Here is an 18,348-nt window from a genome sequence, read left to right as displayed (position 1 = left end):
CAGCAATATTTTGAGGCTTTTTTCCGGATCGACTTTCGGTTTCAGATTTTTTGAATATCTCTAGGTGAGTTCTTCTAAATTAATAAAATTATCTTTAAATTTGTCAGAAAAATAAATTTTGATGGATTTGTTAAAATTTAAACTAAATACCACCATATTTTGTCGTAGTTATTGAAATCTTAATTGAATAAAATCAGATTTTAAAACACTTTTTATAAACCTTCTTGAATATCATAATGTTTTTTTCAAAAATAAAATAAAATATTTTTAAATTTTAGAAAATATTTAAAATTTAGATCGAATATACAACAGTATTAAAGTGATATTTCAAGAAGTATATAATAAATAGTGATAGAGGTACCAAATTGGGTACTAAAATTTGGTCACAAAGACATTGCTTACTTGACAATCCACTAACATTTAAAATTATGTTCAAAAATTATGAAACTCAAAATACGATCAGGAAAAAAGCTTGAAAAGCTCTATCGGAAAAAAATGCGGCTTAGGCATGACACGCGGGCCTTAAACGAGCCTTCTTTTTTAGTGAAAATCCAGTCCGACATGAAAATTCGAATAAAACCCGCATTTTGAAAAGTTCGGTTCTAAAAAAACTCAGATAAAAGCCCGACTTTTTAATAAACCTGGATAAAATTTGATTTTTTTATAAAACATAAATATATATAATATTTTTAATAAATTCTTATCAACTGTATTTGTACAATTGGATGTAATATGATTATACCTCCTGAGTCAGATCCTGTCGCTTAAATGCGGTTTACCTTGGTTCACGTGGTTTGCAGGCTATTGCGTGAACCCGTAGCGTTTACCCAGTGCGCACCCGAAGGGTAGCGGCTGCGGGTTAACTATGATAAAAAAAATATATGGTATATTTGTTTGGTTTGTCGATTTGATATTGTAAATAACAATCACCAGAGTTTAAGATTAATAATTGAGAACATTTGAATATAATTTGAAAGATTTTTTTTGTGTTTTCATGTCTAAACTCATCTCTCCCATAGTTTGAAATATTTCGTTAAATATCTAAACTACTCATAGCTAGATTGAGGCAAAAATTACTTGCTAGTCTTTAATATATCTTGAAAAAACCCAAAACACGATATGACACCGTTCGCGGGTATAAAATAGACCTCATATTTTAGTGGAACCTCTTTCCGGCCCGATTTCTTATAAAACATGCCCAATCTGTTTAAAAAAAAGCGTACCGATGATTTTTTTGTGCATCTCTATTTTATCTCTATTTCGAGTACCACCAAATTTTAATAGATTACAGACTGAATATCTCCGGATTTTAAAAGATTGTCCGAATCCAAATATTTTAAAATCTAAATTGAATACTGTGAGATTTTAAAGAATTGTTTAAATACAATATCAAATATACCCAAATTTTAACAAAAAATTTAGAATAAGATTAAATACCCCAAATATGGAAAATCAAATAAAATCTTATAAAATCTAGAACGAATACAATATACTATAAACTGTTTTTCTTAACTTAAATGTTGGATTTAAATAATTTTCTAATTTAAGCCAGATGATTTGTTTTCGTAATGAATTAGAAATGTTTTAAAATAAAAAGTACAATAAAATTTTGCAAAATTACAAGTCAAAAAATCCATTTTAAGGAAGATATATAGATATGAGCTTCAAATTTTTTATCTTTGTTTTTTTAATTTTAACCATGGGCTGATGATGGGCATGGGTGATAAAATCCATTTTGGTTGGACACCAAATCTCCAATGTTGTTAGCAGGAACATAAAATACTTGAACACATAACAACAGAAGAATTCATAACAATGCAAACACAGCTCACAACATGCAAACGCATGACACAAGCATGTTTGTGTGCTTACACATAATCCAAATCCCTTTTCCCCAGATCATACCGCCACGTATACATGAAGCTAACGTCTGTTTTGTTCGACGTCAAAAAAAGAAAAAAAAATAAGAATTAAGAATCCCCAATTCCCTCGTTTGTGTATATATAATGCACATTTCACATTCATCTTATTCAGGGTTTTGAATCATAGAATTTCTCGAGGAAAGAATGGCAACAACTTTGAAGGAGGTAAAGCTTCAAATCCAGCTTGAAGCTGCTGGAAAGAACCTGCTAGGCTTCTCGTCAGTTGCTAGTACTACACCTATAGAGCTCCTCGGGTTTTTAGATGTAAGATTGTAACCTTTTCTCGCAAACACACACTCACAAGTTTATTAGATTTGCTTATGAAATGATTTTGTATGTGTTTCTGATGAATTACAAGTGTTGAATTTGATTAATTTTATACTATTATTATTGGCTTGTGCTTTGTTGATAAAGATCTGAGTATGTTTATATAGATGTGGTCATTGCCCTTTAATTTCTGTAATTGTTTAACGATGTAGGTGACAAGAATTGTGAATTAATTTTGTTTTTCATATGTAATTTGGATATTCATCAATGGCTGATTTTGTATGTGTTTAATTTGGGGTTTTCGGTTTTTTTTGGGTTTGATTATGCTGTGTTAATAAAGAGTTTTATATGTTATATGGATGTGGTCATTACTCTTTTATTTTTATTATTAATCATTTTAAGCAACAAAAATTGAAAGTTCTTTTTGTTCCCAATTTCTTCATCAGTTAAAGTTTCAGGTATTAATTAACGGTGTCATTTAGACCACTACATCGATGCATCAGTGCATGTTCAGATGCCCGACTTATGTTGAGCTCTATTTAGAATCACTAGCTTGTCGCAAGTTGGTTTACTTCGTCGCACTCTTGTTGGAGCGAGTTGGTTATAATTAGTAGAGTTGGAACCTTACAGAATCATGAAATTGCCACGATGTTAAGTTTGGTGGATATATTTTGCCGATTAAAGAAACCTTTTTTTTATTCAATTTTAACCTGCACATACTTTTTTACTCTTGACAAGTTATCCACTTTCTATAATCAGTTCTCTCTTTATGTTTAATGTAATTTTCTGTGTTGTTCATGTCCTCCAGCGAGTAGAAGGGCTTTTATCCGAGGTTGGGCAAACACCTTCCAGGTTTATGAAAGGCGCACTTGACCCCGCAATGAAGGCATTAGTTTCTGATCGGTTGTTAAAGCATTCTAATTTCAATGTGAGAGTGTCAGTTGCATCTTGTATGAGTGAGCTTATAAGAATTACTGCCCCAGACACACCTTACAATGATAATGTTCAAATGAAGGTTGCCTACGTATAAAGAATTAGCTTTGCATTTCAAATAAAGTTACCACCTTAACAAATCTTAAATGATTGTTTGTTTTTTCAACTGAATGATGTGCAGGACATCTTTAATCTGATAGTAATGGGACTTGGCATGTTGTCCAGCGAAGATACCGGCAGGTATGAGAAGGGCCTCCGTATTCTTCGTAATATGACAAATGTGAGAGCAGGAGTGCTAATGGTGGACCTTGAGTGTGGCAATTTGATTCCCAAGATGTTCAAGCTGTTCCTGGATTCTGTTAGGTAAACAACTAGTGCTACAAGAAAGCATTCGTATAGTATTATATTTGCAATTGAACTTGGCTGTTGTGCATATCTTAATAAAAATGTCTAATGAAACACCTTAGATGAGACACGTTATATTTAAATTATTTTTTTATGACATTTTAACTTTTTTTAAATAAGAAATTTTTTTGTTGTTAACAGAGGGAAGAATGAGACGGAATTTAGATTTTAATAAATATTTTGGTGATTAGTTGCCATACTAGCAACAATATGTCCATAGACGGTTTATTTTTTTGTTCCAATGTATCTCTTGGATCTGTTTATCGTATGCTAGCACTAATTTGAGAAGATTTGCCACTGTACTGTAGCTTGAATATGTTAAAGTTTGTTTGATGATGTATGCAAAATTACTTTCCATCAGAAATTAAAAATTTAGCTTTGTCTTGCTTAATCACAAGGTACCCCCACTCCGTAGTTGTGTTTAGACAAATGGAGTCTATCATGACCCACACTTTAGAAGAAAGTGAAGAAATTTCAGATGAGGTTCTGAGCATCATCCTTACCAGCGTCAACAGAAAAGATGAGGTATATGGTTTTATTCACTTCTTGTGTTTGCAGTTGTTTGTAGTATATTAATTTCATATATTAAATTTCTGTTATGCATATTTTGTTCAGCATGTATCATCCGATTCGAGGATACTGGGGGAGACAGTTCTCACAAACTGCAATATCAAACTCCGCCACTTTCTCCCAAAATTTGTTAGATCCGGGAACCTGAATGTTGATGATTATTCCTCAGTAGTAGCTCACATTTGCCTGTGCGCCCCTGAAGACAAACATGCATGTGGTTTGTGTCTCTCCTTCTACCTTCACATTTCTATACAAAACTAAATTGTGTTTCTCTACTAGCAATATAATATAGATATTAAATTATCATATTTTTTATTTTAGTTCCTTCTATTTCTATAAAACAATGCAAGTTATGGCACCTTTTCAAGTACTAGCAATATAATATAGATATTAAATTATGCTGGGATGCTCTTAGTTTCATTATCATTATATTCCAAATAAATTCACTTTCTTTTGCCTAAATGGAGGGTGCATTGATGTAAATGCATTTGTAGAATCAAATCTCTTCTTGGTCTTCTAGTTTGGCTTCTGCATTAACGTCACTTTGATTTTCAATGATGTGCAGGATCGTGAAGGGGAAGTGAAAGCCTTGAAGGGGAACTGAAAGCCATGAAGGGAAAATGAAAGCCGCGAAGTTGTTTGTTCTGGAGTGAAGGGGAAGTGAAAGCCGTGAAGTTGTTTGATCTGGAGTGAAGGCTGAATGAAGATGTTAGCTCTGCATTAAAGCTTTGCTCCAGATCAAACAACTTCACGGCTTTCACTTCCCCTTCACTCCATAACAAACAACTTCACAGCTTTCACTTCCCCTTCACGGCTAGGCTGAATGAAGATATTTTGGTTGTTAAAGGGCCAAAAGCTTCATAACAGGAAAGACGTTTTGAGATTGATTATTAAAGTAATTTACATTTACATGATGTATAGATTATGTTGATTAGATCATCTTCAAGAGATCCTATCTTGGCTCTTATGTCAGAATTTGAGGGTGAACAAATATGTTGTAAGAGGCTCTTATGGGATCTTTAAATTACTAAGAGCCTAAATGTTGTAAAAGACTCTTAGGGACAGTGACGTGTAACCAAGATGATAATCTATATATTGAACTTGATTTGGAATGAGACTTGAAATCCTGGAAATATCATGTTCAACTTAAAACGTTTTATTTGCGTTTGCATCTGTGAAATATGATAGATCGATAGTAGCATGGATGTTTGATCGTGTGGATATTAGGGACCCTCTGGATCATGGGATTTCAACCTGATTAAAGGGAATGTGAATACGAAGATGAATCAGATTCTCATTGTCGTTAGCGGGTTGAAATACCACGATCAAAACGGCACCATTAGCCTATTCATTCTTTATAAAAATGGTAAGTTTGTCTTGTCTAAAAAAAGGTTTCTTTTCTTACTTTGAAAGTACTCTATAAAAAATGCAATTTTTCACTTATAGTTACTATCAATTTGGATTAGGTAACATAAATTTTATAGACAATCAAACAATACTTATAAGTAATTTTCAGCTTTTAAGGGGACCAAAGTTTCATTTTCTTGATTTCTTGTTTATTTGGAACCTGGAGATGGAGTTTATTTGTGCTTCTTTGTTTTGGATATCTTTTGAGGATTTATGCTGTTGAGCTCAACGAACAGAGCAGATTTATGCTGTTGAGCTCAACGAACAGAGCAGATATCTTTGTTTTGGATATCTTTGAATATCGATTGCAATTTGATGACTGCAGTGGCTTGGTTCTGTGTTGGTGCCTTTTTGTGTGCATCAAAGACTAACAGGGTTTTTAAAAAAATTAATTGCCCCTTCGGGAAGATTATCTAGGGTTATGGTAAAGGTAGTAAAATACTAAACTATTAATGGAATAAACTAGATATGAATTGTTTTCCTCTATTGAACTTGGTCACATTGAAATTTAAGGCAGGAAGTAATGTTGAAATTTTCTCCATCTAGCAGAAACTACGTCAACTTTCTTTTTAGCCAACTGAAAGTGGAACTGATGGAGTGTGGTTTGGATAGCATTCTTTGCTAGCCTATGTAACTGCGGTCGTGCCTCAGCTCTTTAGCTTACATATTTCCTGGCGAAAGCTTTTCCATACCATACTTAAGTATTATATTCTCAAGTCATTTTGAGAATATAGTTTGCTCATTTGTCTTGGATCCCCAAGTCAACCTGTCATTGTGGTCGATCTTCTGGAACTTAGGAAATTTGCAGGAAACTGCACAAATGGCTCCATTATCGAAACATGGTCTACTAGTAATTTTGTTAAATGTATCTGGCAAAGGCGAGTTGCCTGCTGCCTTTTCCAAGTTGAACTAACTAGAGTTTCTTGATTAGAGCAATGTCGTTTTGACTTTTTTCAATTTTGTAGTAGTCTTTTTGCACTAAGCATTTCGAGGATGCACTACCTAACTTGCTATTTAGTTGCCAAAAACTCATATTTCTAAATATTGTAAATAATGAATTCAGTAGCTAGATCCCTCAGAATTATGTGAACCTTTCATTTCCATCTATTCCTTCAATGGCAAAAAACTTTGGTGGTGAAGAAGAACTACCAAATAACTATGTTACTCGGACTATTCATTTTTTCTTCGAGTAACCGTATCGTACACTCGGACTTGGACACTTATTTTGGTCCAAAACATGTACATTTTTTAAAATGTTGCAAGTCTGATACTTGAACACGTGTCCATCTCTGACACTTCTAGCCGAATCCAAGTAACATAGCCAAGTAATACTAGTGGTTTTAAAAACTTGGAGTTTTTTGCTCCGGAAATTATGCTCTTACATGGTAAGTACTAGCTTGGTTACTCAATTGCAACAAATTACAAATCCTTAATTTAATCTTGGAAGTATCTACCATTGGATTGGTCATACGGATAGCCTTGTTTGGACTTTCTGAACGGTACTCTCACCGAGAAAATCAAGAGAGTTTGGCAGAGCTGAAGGGCCTCATTTCTACAAACAGCATATTATGTGATCAATTAATTTGCATCCCTCGGTATGTTAAGAGAAATTAGAGTGCACATTGTTGCAGTACAAGCAGGCTTCAAGTTTCCATCCATCCAAAATATTATCCAATAACATGATAAATAAGAAACGGGTCCATATTGTTGGCTCAAGTATCAGTTTGGGACACCATTGCGGTGTTATGTATTGATGTATTATTGATAATTGTTTTGATTAATAATACAAGTTGGGATGTGGGTTTTCCACGTCATATATATTGTTGTGTGTTTGTGTGGGTACTCTGTATTGGTAAAATTGAATCTCGAATGTGTGTGTTTCTTCCTAACACATATTGTCCGATATTGGGAAACTGCCTTCATGTCATGTAAATGAGCATGGTAACATAACTAGTACAATTCCAACATCCATTTCTGACGAGGAAAATTGGAAGCTTTGGATTTATTGAGCAATAACCTTTACGGATCTATAGCGTAATCTTTCAATAAGTTAGCATTCCCTTTAAGATTGAGTGTTCCTAATATCACATGAGGGAGCTGGAGGCCAATTTTTTATGCATTTTATAATTCAAGATTTAATTGCAATCCTGGATTTATGGTAAAATTAGAATCTTTTAATGCCGCTGCCAGTAATTAAGAGAATCAACCAAAATTTCCAATTGCTTTATGCGAAATTTGGTCTTGCTTTTAAAGCTTAAGCTTCCCAGCAGCAATCAAGAGACTTTGTGAGAATTGCGGTCATGTGAAGTTCGTGTTTTTCACGAGTTTAGCACAAAAATACTCTACCAAAATTCGTAATATTTTTATAGGATTTTTGGTGTTGCAAAATTTTGTCACATTAATGTCAGAAAAATTTTGTACTCTGATTATAGATTCTCATAGATAATTTATATTAGAAAACTATTTACACTATATTTTAGAAAGATTTATTCTGGAGTCTCAATCTATCTAGTAATGTTCAAAGCGGGAACATAAGAACACAGGAAACCATAACAAACAGATTAAGAACAACACAAACACAGCACACAACATGCACACATATGACACAAAACATGTTTGTGTGCTTACCGATAATCCAAATTCCCTTTCCCCATATACATCCACGTATACATGAAGCTAACACTACAAAAAAAACGCGATCATACAACACCCATCACACAACGCTTGGCCGAAAAAGTGTTGCCCAGAATTTTTATACAACAGTTTTTCAAAAACCAAAAAACAGGTGTTGGCTGATATATATTACTACAAGCAAAACAAAACTGTTGTCTAGTAAAACAAGTCAGACAAATCTTTTCATAAACCTCATGTTGTGTGAATGACAAACTTATAGCATTACCACAACGCTATAAAATCCATTGTCTAGTTCTTAGAGGCAGACAACACTTTCTAACATCATGTTGTGCAAGTGAGTAAGTTTGCACAACGGTTTTTAAATGATATGTCTGAAAGATATTGAGACAACGTCTCAATTAACAGTTGTAAAAATGAAACAAGTATTTTTTCTGTTGGTATTTTAAGATGGTGTCAAACAACGTACAAGTATAAGTGTTGTATGAATTAAAAACGACATACAAGTGTTTTTCTATGTTGTAGATTATACTTTCAGACAATGGGCTAATCAATAAAACCGTTGTCTTACTCTGGTGATTTTTTTAAAAACATTACCAGAAACAAAGCAAACGTGCCAAACCAAAGGCAACAAGGAAAACCACCCAAACCAGATGCAACAAGCAAATCAACCAACAATCAAGAACTGAAAATAAATAACAGAACCAAGCCAAAGTTATTATGCATGTTCATACAAAGTATAGTAATTGAAAGTACAAATAAAAATACTTCAAGAAAGTTGAATTAGTTCATCAACATCCCGCATGTAACTATCCATGTCATCACCACTATCATCTATCTCGGGAAAATTGGGCATGAAACAGTCATTCTCGAGTTCCACTTCGACGGATTCCTCATCTGCATCATCATTATCTTCATGGTACTTTTTCTCGGGCAATTTCAACACCACCGACCATAATTTTTCAGAGGGATCGTCGATATAACAAACTTGTTTAACATGTTTTGCTAAAACAAACGGATCATTCAAAAAACCCAACCTATTCAAATTAACCGATGTATATCCCAAGTCATCGACCTTAATCCCTTTGTTTATATCTACCCAATTGCAAAGAAAAACAGGGACCCTAAAGTGATTATAGTCCAACTCCCATATACTTTTTATAACTCCGTAATATATGTGATATGTGCGCAATATTTTGATCCTTACCCTGCACAACCATTGTGTCTGCTTCTACACACACACCACTGCATTGAACTTGACGCATATCATCACGATCCTTGGTACTAAAGGTAACACCATCCATTCTGTAGCCACTGAATGTAGGAACATCCTTGTTGGGCTCATCTGCAATCCACCTTATCTCGGCCGATATCTCTTTTTCATCGGCCAAATTTGAAGCAATCTGAAAAAAAGGAATTCAAACATGTAAAATAATTCAGGTGAGGTAGTAAGTTATAAAACAGTAGGAAAAAAATACATCAAACGACGCACGTAATACCTTTTCCTTAAACCATTTTGGGAATGTCTCATTTTGCTTGTTTTTAAGCCACATTTCATCATTTTCATATTCCGGATATTTTGTCATTAAAAAGGCCATGTGTTCACTGCATTTAAAGATAAGCCAATATAAGTTGGTTGAACTAATAACAGAAAATATATATGTAATTTTTCAAGTAAAGAGAGAGAAAGTGTAAGAAGTTACTCAATATATGGCCTAACAGCAGTGGTATTTTGTAGAACACATAAATGTGCTACGTGCAAATCAGTACAGCTCGGGGTTATAATTGTTGCACCGGATAATGGCTTGCAAATAGAATCCTTGGTATGCCTACCTTTTTTTGGTACCCCAATTGTCACTTCTTCATTATCCACCAAACATTCAACCGCCTCTTCTGCAATATAGGTCTCAGCGATGCAACCTTCTGCACGAGCTCGATTCCTTATATATCCCTTGAATGTCTTCATGTATCTCTCAAAAGGATACATCCACCTAAGGAAAATTGGTCAACAAAGCTCGACTTCTCTTACAAGATGAACCGAGATATGAAACATTAAATCAAACAACGAGGGAGGAAAGTATTTTTCAAGCTGACAAAGAGTTTCTACCAGTTGCGATTGCATTTTCTCCAGCTTATCAACCTCAATAATTTTACTACAGATCGCTTTGAAAAATAGACAAAACTTGATAATAGTTTTCCTGACCTGTTTTTGTAGTGACGAGCGAATCGCAATTGGGAGCAAGTGATGTAAAATCGTATGGCAGTCGTGAGATTTCATTCCGGTAAGACGAAGATTTTCCATTGAAACCAGGTTCTGAATATTAGAACAAAAACCATCAGGCAACTTCATGCCAAGGAAGGATGAGCAAACAACCTTTTTTTCAGAATGGGTTAGATTCCAGGATGCCAATGGTAACTTCTCCTTTATCCCCGGAGTTTTTGGCCTTAGTTCTGTTCTAATCCCCATTTCAGCCATGTCAATGCGCACAGATTCCTTGTCTTTCGTCTTTTTTGGTATATTAAGCATCGTACCGAGTAAAGATTCACAAATATTTTTCTCGATGTGCATCACATCGAGAACATGTCGAACCGGCAAAAATTTCCAATACTCAAGTTCAAAAAATATAGAAACCTTCTTCCATACAGGTCGAGCATCACCTTTCTTCAATCGTGGTTGGCGTTGTATTTTACCATAGACATGTCCCTTTAAATGTTGCACTATTTCAAGTACCTCCTCTCCGGTTAATGGAACTGGAGCTATTTCTTTTTCTACGGTGTTATCAAAATCTTGTTTCTTCCGACGATAAGGATGATGAGGGGGCAAACACCTTCGATGCCTCATGACCACGCACTTACGATAATTGACAAGCCTTGTAGCTTTTGTTTGATCAACACAGATAGGACAACCATTATACCCTTTGATTATATTTCCCGACAAGTTACCATAGGCTGGATAATCACTAATAGTCCATAACAAGATGCCTCTTAACAAAAAATGCTCATTCTTGTAAGCATCGTACACTTGTTTCCCATGCCACAACTTTTTTAAATATCTATAAGTTGTTGAAGAAACACATCAATATCATTTCCGGGTTGAGTTGGTCCAGATATCAACAAGCATAGCATTATATACTTCCGTTTCATACAAAGCCATGGTGGAAGATTATAAATTGACATCAAAACAGGCCAACATGAGTAATCAAGATTACAACTACGAAAAGGATTGAATCCATCAGAAGATAGAGCTAACCGTAAGTTTCTAGGATCTGAAGAAAAGTCTGGCCACCTTGCATCGACTTCCTTCCATGTTTGTGCATCAGCAGGGTGTCTCAATTTACCATCCTTTAACCTTTCCCTGTCATGCCAAGTCAAGTCCTTAGATGTTTGAGGTGAGTTGAACAAATTCCTCAGACGTGGTATTAATGGAAAATACCATAAAACCTTGGCAGGAATCCCTTCCAATTCATCTCCGTTTTTGTTTAACTTCCATCGAGAGGCCTGACAAATGCGGCACTTCGTCTCATCTTCATCTCTCTCTCCACGGTATAGTAAACAATCATTCAGACATACGTGTATTTTTTCATACTGCATTCCCAAGGCACACAAGCTTTTTTTAGCTTCACTGAATGAAGAAGGAAATGTGTTGCCTTGTGGAAGCATAGACCCGACCAAAAGTAGCATTTCAGAGAAGCAAGTATCAGATATTTCATATTTTGCTTTCAAGTTATAAAACTTTACCAAAGCCTTCATCTTAGTGTATCCTTCACATCCTGGATAAAGAGGTTCATATTCAGATTGAATATGGTTAAACATTTCCGAGGAGTCCAGGGATACATCATCATTTCTACCGACTGGGATTTGATCTACCGATTCTGAACTGCCCGTCCCTTTAGTGGTAGGCTCACCTCCTTCTGTATTGCACTCTCCGTGCCAAATCCAACACTTGTACGTTTGATCGATACCATTGAGAAAAAGATGGTCCCTTACTTTTCGAGCATGCCAATGTTTACTATGTGCGCATTTTATACATGGACAACAAATTTTATTTTCACTAAATCCGTTCTCAAATGCACACAACAACAAATCCTCGACTCCTTTTTTGAATTGTTTTGTTCTTCTATCTGCCTTTAACCAAGACCTGTCCATCTGTTTTAATTCAAAATATGACACATAATTAGAAGTTACAACTAATGAGCTTAACACATAATTGTACTACTAATTACTACTAATTACTAACTGCAAATACAAATTAAATAAAAATTAACACTAAAACATTGCCCAAATATAATTAAGAACCCTAAAAATTTAATGAAATTAAACATAATGGAGATGAAGTAATTACCTTAACACTGACCCAATCAAAAAGATGAAGTTATGGTTTCAATCGAGTTTTTTTGAAGTTATTTTGATGAAGAGGATGAAGAGCTTGAGTGAAGAAATTGTGTGAAGAAGATGAAGAAATCGAGTCAAGAAATCGAGTGAAGAAGATGAAGAAATCGATTCAAGAAATCGAGTGAAGAAGATGAAGAAATCGAGTCAAAGGCTAGAAAATTAATGGCTTAGGACAAAGATCTGAGAGGTTTGAATGGCTTAAGACAAAGATCTGGGGCTATTAATGAGTACCACACATTTTGTGCTTTTTTTAACAAATAAATCCGACAACGGTAAAGCAGCCAAACCCCTTGTATCACAGTAATAACGACAATACAAATATTTAAAAAACCATTGTATAACAGATACACTGTTCAATCGTCTGAAAACAAGTTATATAACGATTTTTTAAAACAAACCGTTGTAAGGTCTATTATAATTAAAATAGAAACTTTAGTACGAGACTAAACACAAGTTACAAGTACCGGTCAAAACACCGGTTAACTGTTTAAATAACAAACCAAACACATTTATTTTTTTTCAAAATTTTCTCATATCACTAAAACATATAGTTCTTAACATCCGTACGGTTGGATCATTCATAAACTTTTTAAAAAAAATAGAAACTTTAGTACGAGACTAAACACAAGTTACAAGTACCGGTCAAAACACCGGTTAACTTTTAAAATAACAAAACAAACACATTTATTTTTTTTTTAAAATTTTCTCATATCACTAAAACATATAGGTCTTAACATCCGTACGGTTGGATCATTCATAAACTTTTTTAAAAAAATAGAAACTTTAGTACGAGACTAAACACAAGTTACAAGTACCGGTCAAAACACCGGTTGACTTTTAAAATAACAAACCAAACACATTTATTTTTTTATCAAATTTTTCTCATATCACTAAAACATATAGTTCTTAACATCCGTACGGTTGGATCATTCATAAACTTTTTTAAAAAATAGAAACTTTAGTACGAGACTAAACACAAGTTACAAGTACCGGTCAAAACACCGGTTAACTTTTAAAATAACAAAACAAACACATTTATTTTTTTTTTCAAAATTTTCTCATATCACTAAAACATATAGTTCTTAACATCCGTACGGTTGGATCATTCATAAACTTTTTTAAAAAAATAGAAACTTTAGTACGAGACTAAACACAAGTTACAAGTACCGGTCAAAACACCGGTTGACTTTTAAAATAACAAACCAAACACATTTATTTTTTTATCAAATTTTTCTCATATCACTAAAACATATAGTTCTTAACATCCGTACGGTTGGATCATTCATAAACTTTTTTAAAAAATAGAAACTTTAGTACGAGACTAAACACAAGTTACAAGTACCGGTCAAAACACCGGTTAACTTTTAAAATAACAAAACAAACACATTTATTTTTTTTTCAAAATTTTCTCATATCACTAAAACATATAGTTCTTAACATCCGTACGATGCATAGGATTGTTAGGCGTAAGATGCTGGGAATTAAGCTTGAGGTACTATTTAATAAAAAGGGTGAGCCATATGGGGATGCTGCTAAAGAAATGCAGTCTTATATTGGGGTTCTTGCCAGAACAAAAGCCCCGATATGGTATGACAGTTGGTTACGTGTTCCGGTAGAAAGAAAAAACAAGATTTGGGATTGTGTGCAGGTAAAAGAAGTTGCATCTACAAAACCAACTAAGAATTTTACTTGTGTTAAATTATGACTACCAATTGTAGTTAACACACATGTGATAATAAAATTGTTTATTTATGTACGTAGATGGCATACATTGTACCACCATCAGCACGAAAGCTTGTTCTGCAATCGGCATGCCAGAAATGGAGGGAGTTTAAAAGCCGTTTAACAACTGAATATATCATTCCTAATAAAGATCAACCTGAGTTGTTAAAGTTTCCTCCGGCTGACTACTCCTTTATTGAGAAGGCACACTGGGATATTTTTCTTTCAGGCCGTCTAACTGATGAATTTTTAGTGAGTTTTTTCTTTAATCTTTTTTATTTTATAAAATTCCCACGTAGCATAAGTAAATAGCGAAAGAAACTATGCTGCTAACATTTATGTGTTTTTTTCTCCAAGGACATCCACGAAAAATAGAAACTAAGGAGGAGTCTTAATTTATATTCACATTGTATTTCTCGAAAGGGCTATTCTAACCTAGAGCATGAAATGGTTAGTTATCATGAAACATATTTCTTTCACGCGTACATCATCTAATTTTTTTCAATTCTTTTGTTTCGATTTTATTGTATAATATTTTAAACATGTTCATACAGATGGAGACTCAAGCTGACCCTGAAATGGAGATAGATAGATCAGATAGCTGGATTCGTGCAAGGAAAGATAAAGATGGAAACTTCAAGTCAGAAGCAGTTAAAGAAATTGCTCAGGCGATTGTAAGTTTTTATTTCTGTTGTTAATATATTCTTTTATCACCAAATATCTGTTTTGTTGGTTAATTACTTCTATTATTTATCAAATTTTTAGGGGAAAATGAAACAAAGAGTTAGTGAAGGGGAGGTGACTGTGGAAGGCAGTGATGATATCTTGACCAAGGTGCTTGGTAGCCCTGAACACAGAGGACGGGTGCGTGGACAAGGGCACTTTGTGAAGCAGTCTACATACTTTCATCTTCCAAGGCAGAAGAAGACATGTAGGACAATAGAGGAGAGGATTCAAGAGGGTATTCAGAAATTTATGAAAGAAGAGACAGAAAGGATAATTGAAAAGCGAGATGCCTTTTGGGCTGCAGAGTTTCAAAAGCTGAAAGCTGGTATATGAGGGAAGCTTATTGAAACTGGGTTAAGTCCAAATATTGGATCTCAACAAGGAAGTTGTTCCAAGGGAGCACATGACATTCTGAAGGACTTTGATTTGCAAGGTGTAAAGAAAAAACTGGATCTCATTCAAAATGTGGGTATCGGTAAGGAAACACATATTGAAGAACATATTCAGGAGAAACCTTTGGTGGATGGCGAAGAACATATTCAGGAACATGGCGAGGCTCTCAAGGTTGTTGATGTTGAGGATAATCAAATGTTGGTTGAGGATGTGTGTCTGGAACCTAATAATGAGGAGGTGTTGGAGGTTAAAGGATGCACAGAGTGGGAATTAGCAATTGGCTCCCCGACAAATATCGTTGCTTATGCAACAGTTGATACTAAGTGTCAGGTTCTTCATGGGAAACAACTGAAAAAAGAAAATGTACGGGTCTCAATCACTCGTGTACTCCAAGGATCTGAAAAGATTCCCTTACCAATCCAAGATGAGATCGTGACGGTGGAACAAGCTGTGGGAACATATATTGCATGGCCGAGAAACCTCATAATGGAAGTGAAGACAAGCGCCGCTGCAGTGAAAGGAAGTCCAAAGGTTAAATTTTCTCTATATATATATGCAAGTATATTTTTAAACTTAGTAATCTAATTTTTACAATATCGGGTCTATATATAGGTAAGTTTTTGCGATATTGTTTCTCATGTTTAGGTTGAATAATTGTTTGGTTCAGTTTTATATATAATAATTTTTTCCCCTTATTTCAGTGTTGATTTTGTGGTGGTTGTCACGTATTTATTTTTGTTAAAATGTTGGAAATAGGTTTGATAATTAAATTAATAATGATGCAATTTTTAATTTGTTACGTATTAATGAATTAAATCTGTTTATATTATAATTCTTTTGAAACTTATGTTGTTTTTTAAAAGTAAAGAATAAAAACATAATTTAGATTTTCAATTACTTAACATGTCAACTTTCTTTAACTTTGCATTCTCTATTTTCTTTTTATATTTTCAATTCAGGGAGGCAAGAAAACTACTGGGAAAAAATGGAAGAAGGTAAAAGATTGTGTCCCGGAACCAGAGTATGTATTGGACATGGGTGCGAATTATCCCCCTGTTTTGAAACGTCTGTGGCTTTGGGCAAAAAATGCCCTAGCTGATGGACAAGTAAACTCTTTTTATCTATGCCAAGAAGCTTTTGGAGTAACCGCTAAGAAGGCGCTGTTTTTATCGGATGTGCACACTTTGTGCTCTGGGGGTGAGATATCAGGGTCCACCATTTGCATTTTTATCAAGTAAGCATTTTTCTAAAGTTTTGTTGCCTTTATGAATACTTATTGAGTTTTTTTTTGAATTTTTCATAATCTGTATCTCCAATTTTTAACAGTTTATTGCAAGAGAATTTGAAAAAGCGCAAGATGGTTGACATGATAACGTTTGTTGATCCTGGGATGATAGGCGCACTTGGTTGTGGTAGTCCAGGAGAGAGGTCAAAATCCTTATCTATCAGATTCAGGAACGCTAAACCAGGACAAATTTTCCTGCTACCATATAATGCTGTGTTAGTACCTGTTATAATAAATAATATATTCCTTACTTAAAGATTGTTTTTTGTATATCATTGTAAATTTTGTTGTTCATAAATTATCAGGAATCATTGGACGCTCACTGCTGTAAATCCAGATTCACAAACTGTTTACCACATGGACCCATTGAAGCGCATGATTGCAACTGAAGAATGGACAGAAGTGATTGACAAGTGAGTACAATATTAAAATTTTATTTCAACTACAATCACTTTAATAATTAAATACAAATATGACTTACAATTGATCTATATTATATTTTCGTAGTGCCATCAAACTCTACCAGGAAAAAGCAAAGAAGTTCTTAAAGAAGAAAATATCTTGGGAGAATCTGGGGGTAAATATAGTATATTTTATCAATTTCTCTATTCTACAAGAATAGTGTAGCTAGACATATATAAAGTTTTTAATGTTCTCCAGGGGGTACCTGTCCAAACTGGGAGCAAAGATTGTGGTTTGTTTATAATGGGTTACATGAAAGAGATTTGTGCCGATATGGAATTAAAATTTCATGAGAAGGTAATGTTATAGTTATCTTTCTTTTTTCTATATCCAAGTGTATTGTGGTAAATAAATGTGATTTTTACATCCATGTTTCAGTGGTTACGCAGAAGCAACCTAAGTTATGGCATGAAAGAACTGAACGAGATAAAGACTGAATGGGCAAAGTACTTCATGAAGAAGCATGCCACTTGAACTTGCATACAGTGCTGCTGGGTATTTTGAGTTGTGAACATATTTTGTGTTGAAATTTGGGAGTTCTAGTCATGGTAGTTAACTCTATTTAAACGTTGTTTCTAATTACTGGCGTTTTTGTGGATATGTTCACCTGAAAATATTTTGCTTTCTACTTGAATGGTCTTGTTTTGTTTAAGATAAAACTTGGTTATAAGTTAGTTCTTGGTTGCAATGGTTAAATATTGGTTTAGTGGATTCATGTAATGGAAGGTTGGTTGATTGTTGGTGTAATAGAAGGATTGATGGTTGATTGTTGGTGTAATGGTGACAATTTGCTTGTAATCTGAATGATAGTTTGGGTTTTAATTTTTATGGCATGTTCATTTTATAATGTTGTTGTGTTTAATTTTAATTTGAAAAACCATTGTTTGAGGAGCTTTTAGCCAATAAAGTTATACAATAACCATATTATATTGTGTCTCATACAACACTTATAAAGACCAAGCTCATCATGTTTTATAACATATAACAATGCTATTTAAAACTAAACATTGTTAAAAGAAGATTCACACAATAAAAAACCATTGTCTGAACAAAACTAACTATTATCCATTGTCCAACAATGCTATTAAGAATAAAAAGAATTATGCCTTGAAGACCACACAACACTTTCTACATTAAAATATAAGTGCAAAACATAATCATACAATACCAAGTGATAAAAAAATGTTGTATAAAGCAATTCCAACAATACAAATTTAAAATAAAGGGGTTGTC

General features: G+C 34.0%; 2 protein-coding genes across 2 annotated transcripts; one reads left to right on the top strand and one right to left on the bottom strand.

Moving 5' to 3' along the window:
* The first annotated feature begins 2,007 nt into the window (after positions 1-2,007).
* Positions 2,008-5,248, top strand: LOC141716599 (sister chromatid cohesion protein PDS5 homolog C-like). Its single transcript, XM_074518786.1, has 6 exons — positions 2,008-2,186; positions 2,998-3,204; positions 3,304-3,485; positions 3,926-4,052; positions 4,143-4,314; positions 4,663-5,248. Exons 1-6 carry the CDS (start codon positions 2,067-2,069, stop codon positions 4,668-4,670), a joined length of 816 nt encoding a protein of 271 aa, XP_074374887.1. The 5' UTR covers positions 2,008-2,066; the 3' UTR covers positions 4,671-5,248.
* Positions 5,249-10,140: 4,892 nt separating this feature from the next.
* On the bottom strand, positions 10,141-12,281 carry LOC141718164 (uncharacterized). The gene is made up of 2 exons (XM_074520543.1): positions 11,386-12,281; positions 10,141-11,188 (listed from the first exon to the last, which is right to left on the bottom strand). The coding sequence occupies exons 1-2, from the start codon at positions 12,279-12,281 to the stop codon at positions 10,141-10,143; spliced, it is 1,944 nt and encodes a 647-aa protein (XP_074376644.1).
* Between the last annotated feature and the right edge of the window lie 6,067 nt (positions 12,282-18,348).

The sequence above is a fragment of the Apium graveolens genome, chromosome 4 (assembly GCF_009905375.1).
Source record: "Apium graveolens cultivar Ventura chromosome 4, ASM990537v1, whole genome shotgun sequence".
Classification (NCBI taxonomy): domain Eukaryota; kingdom Viridiplantae; phylum Streptophyta; class Magnoliopsida; order Apiales; family Apiaceae; genus Apium; species Apium graveolens.
The sequence above is the reverse complement of the archived record's forward strand: the minus strand, read 5'-3'. Positions and strand labels throughout refer to the sequence as shown.